This window comes from Chiloscyllium plagiosum, chromosome 45 (genome assembly GCF_004010195.1).
Source record: "Chiloscyllium plagiosum isolate BGI_BamShark_2017 chromosome 45, ASM401019v2, whole genome shotgun sequence".
Classification (NCBI taxonomy): Eukaryota; Metazoa; Chordata; class Chondrichthyes; order Orectolobiformes; family Hemiscylliidae; genus Chiloscyllium; species Chiloscyllium plagiosum.
This window is the reverse complement of record NC_057754.1, coordinates 3,116,547-3,117,652: the sequence shown is the minus strand read 5'-3', so window position 1 is coordinate 3,117,652 and position 1,106 is coordinate 3,116,547. Positions and strand designations below refer to the sequence as shown.

Sequence of the window (1,106 nt, the reverse complement as noted above, 5' to 3'; positions counted from 1 at the left end):
TGACTGTGTAGTTTGCACATTCTCCCCCTGTGTCTGCGTGGGTTTCCTCCGGGTGCTCCGGTTTCCTCCCACAGTCCAAAGATGTGCAGGTCAGGTGAATTGGCCATGCTAAATTGCCCGTAGTGTTAGGTTAAGGGGGTAAATGTAGGGGTTATGGGTGGGTTGCGCTTCGGCGGGTCGGTGTGGACTTGTTGGGCCGAAGGGCCCGTTTCCACACTGTAAGTAATCTAATCTAATCTAGACCACTATCAAGTCTTCCCTCAGCCTCCAAAGAAAACAACCTCTCCAGCCTCTCCTTGTAGCTCACGCCCTCTAATCCAGGCAGCATTCGGGTCAACCTCTTCTGCACCCTCTCCAAAGCCTCCACATCCTTCCCGTAACGTGGTGACCAGAATTGAACGCAATACTCGAAGTGCGGCCTAACCAAAGGCTTGCAAAGCTGCAACACGGCATCGTGACTCTTGTATCCCTGACCAATAAAGGCAAGCTGCCTTTCCCACCTCAATCTGTTTGCATGGCCACTTTCAGGCAGCTATGGACTTGATCCCAAGGTCCCTCTGTATGTCAGTGTGTTCAGGGTACTGCCATTAATTGTACACTTTTGTTTAACTGTTTAAAGTGCAGCTCCTCTCACTTGCCTGGATTAAACTCCATCTGCTATTTCTCTGGCCATATCAGATCTATATCCCACTGTACCCTTTGACAACCTTCTACACTGTCCACAGCTCCATCAACCTTTGACATTGTCTGCAAGTTTACAAACTCGCCCACCCCCACCTCCATCTTCGTCCACCTAGGCCAGTGCCTGTGGGAGACAAAAGGGGTGGGAAAGGCCCGTGAGGTTTGAATGGGCTGAGTGGTTTTGTATGCAGCTGTTGACTGCAGCTCTTGTATCTCCAGGCAATGGGGTGGTTATTCACATCCCAGGACTCTTCGAGGAAGGTGAGAGGGTGCTGACCGGGAGCCTGCACAGACGGTCTGTCAGTCTCTATCCACATTTACATGTTTCTTTACTGTTTTCAAATCTCTCTACGATCTTCCCCCTCCCTATCTCCCCCTCCTTCTCCAGACCCTATGCTCCCTCCCTATCTCCCTCTCCTTCTCCA

General features: G+C 51.1%; 1 protein-coding gene across 2 annotated transcripts in view; it reads left to right on the top strand.

Annotated features, from left to right (window-relative positions):
• LOC122543824 (adenylosuccinate synthetase-like) overlaps positions 1-1,106 on the top strand; it is a 10,449-nt gene that overhangs the window by 5,962 nt on the left and 3,381 nt on the right. Inside the window, exon 3 of one of the 2 annotated variants that reach the window (XM_043682626.1) lies at positions 901-942. The exons of the other annotated variant lie outside the window; for it this stretch is intronic. Coding sequence (XP_043538561.1) covers positions 901-942 — 42 coding nt within the window. The remainder of the gene's footprint in view (positions 1-900; positions 943-1,106) is intronic. 2 annotated transcript variants of the gene reach the window in all.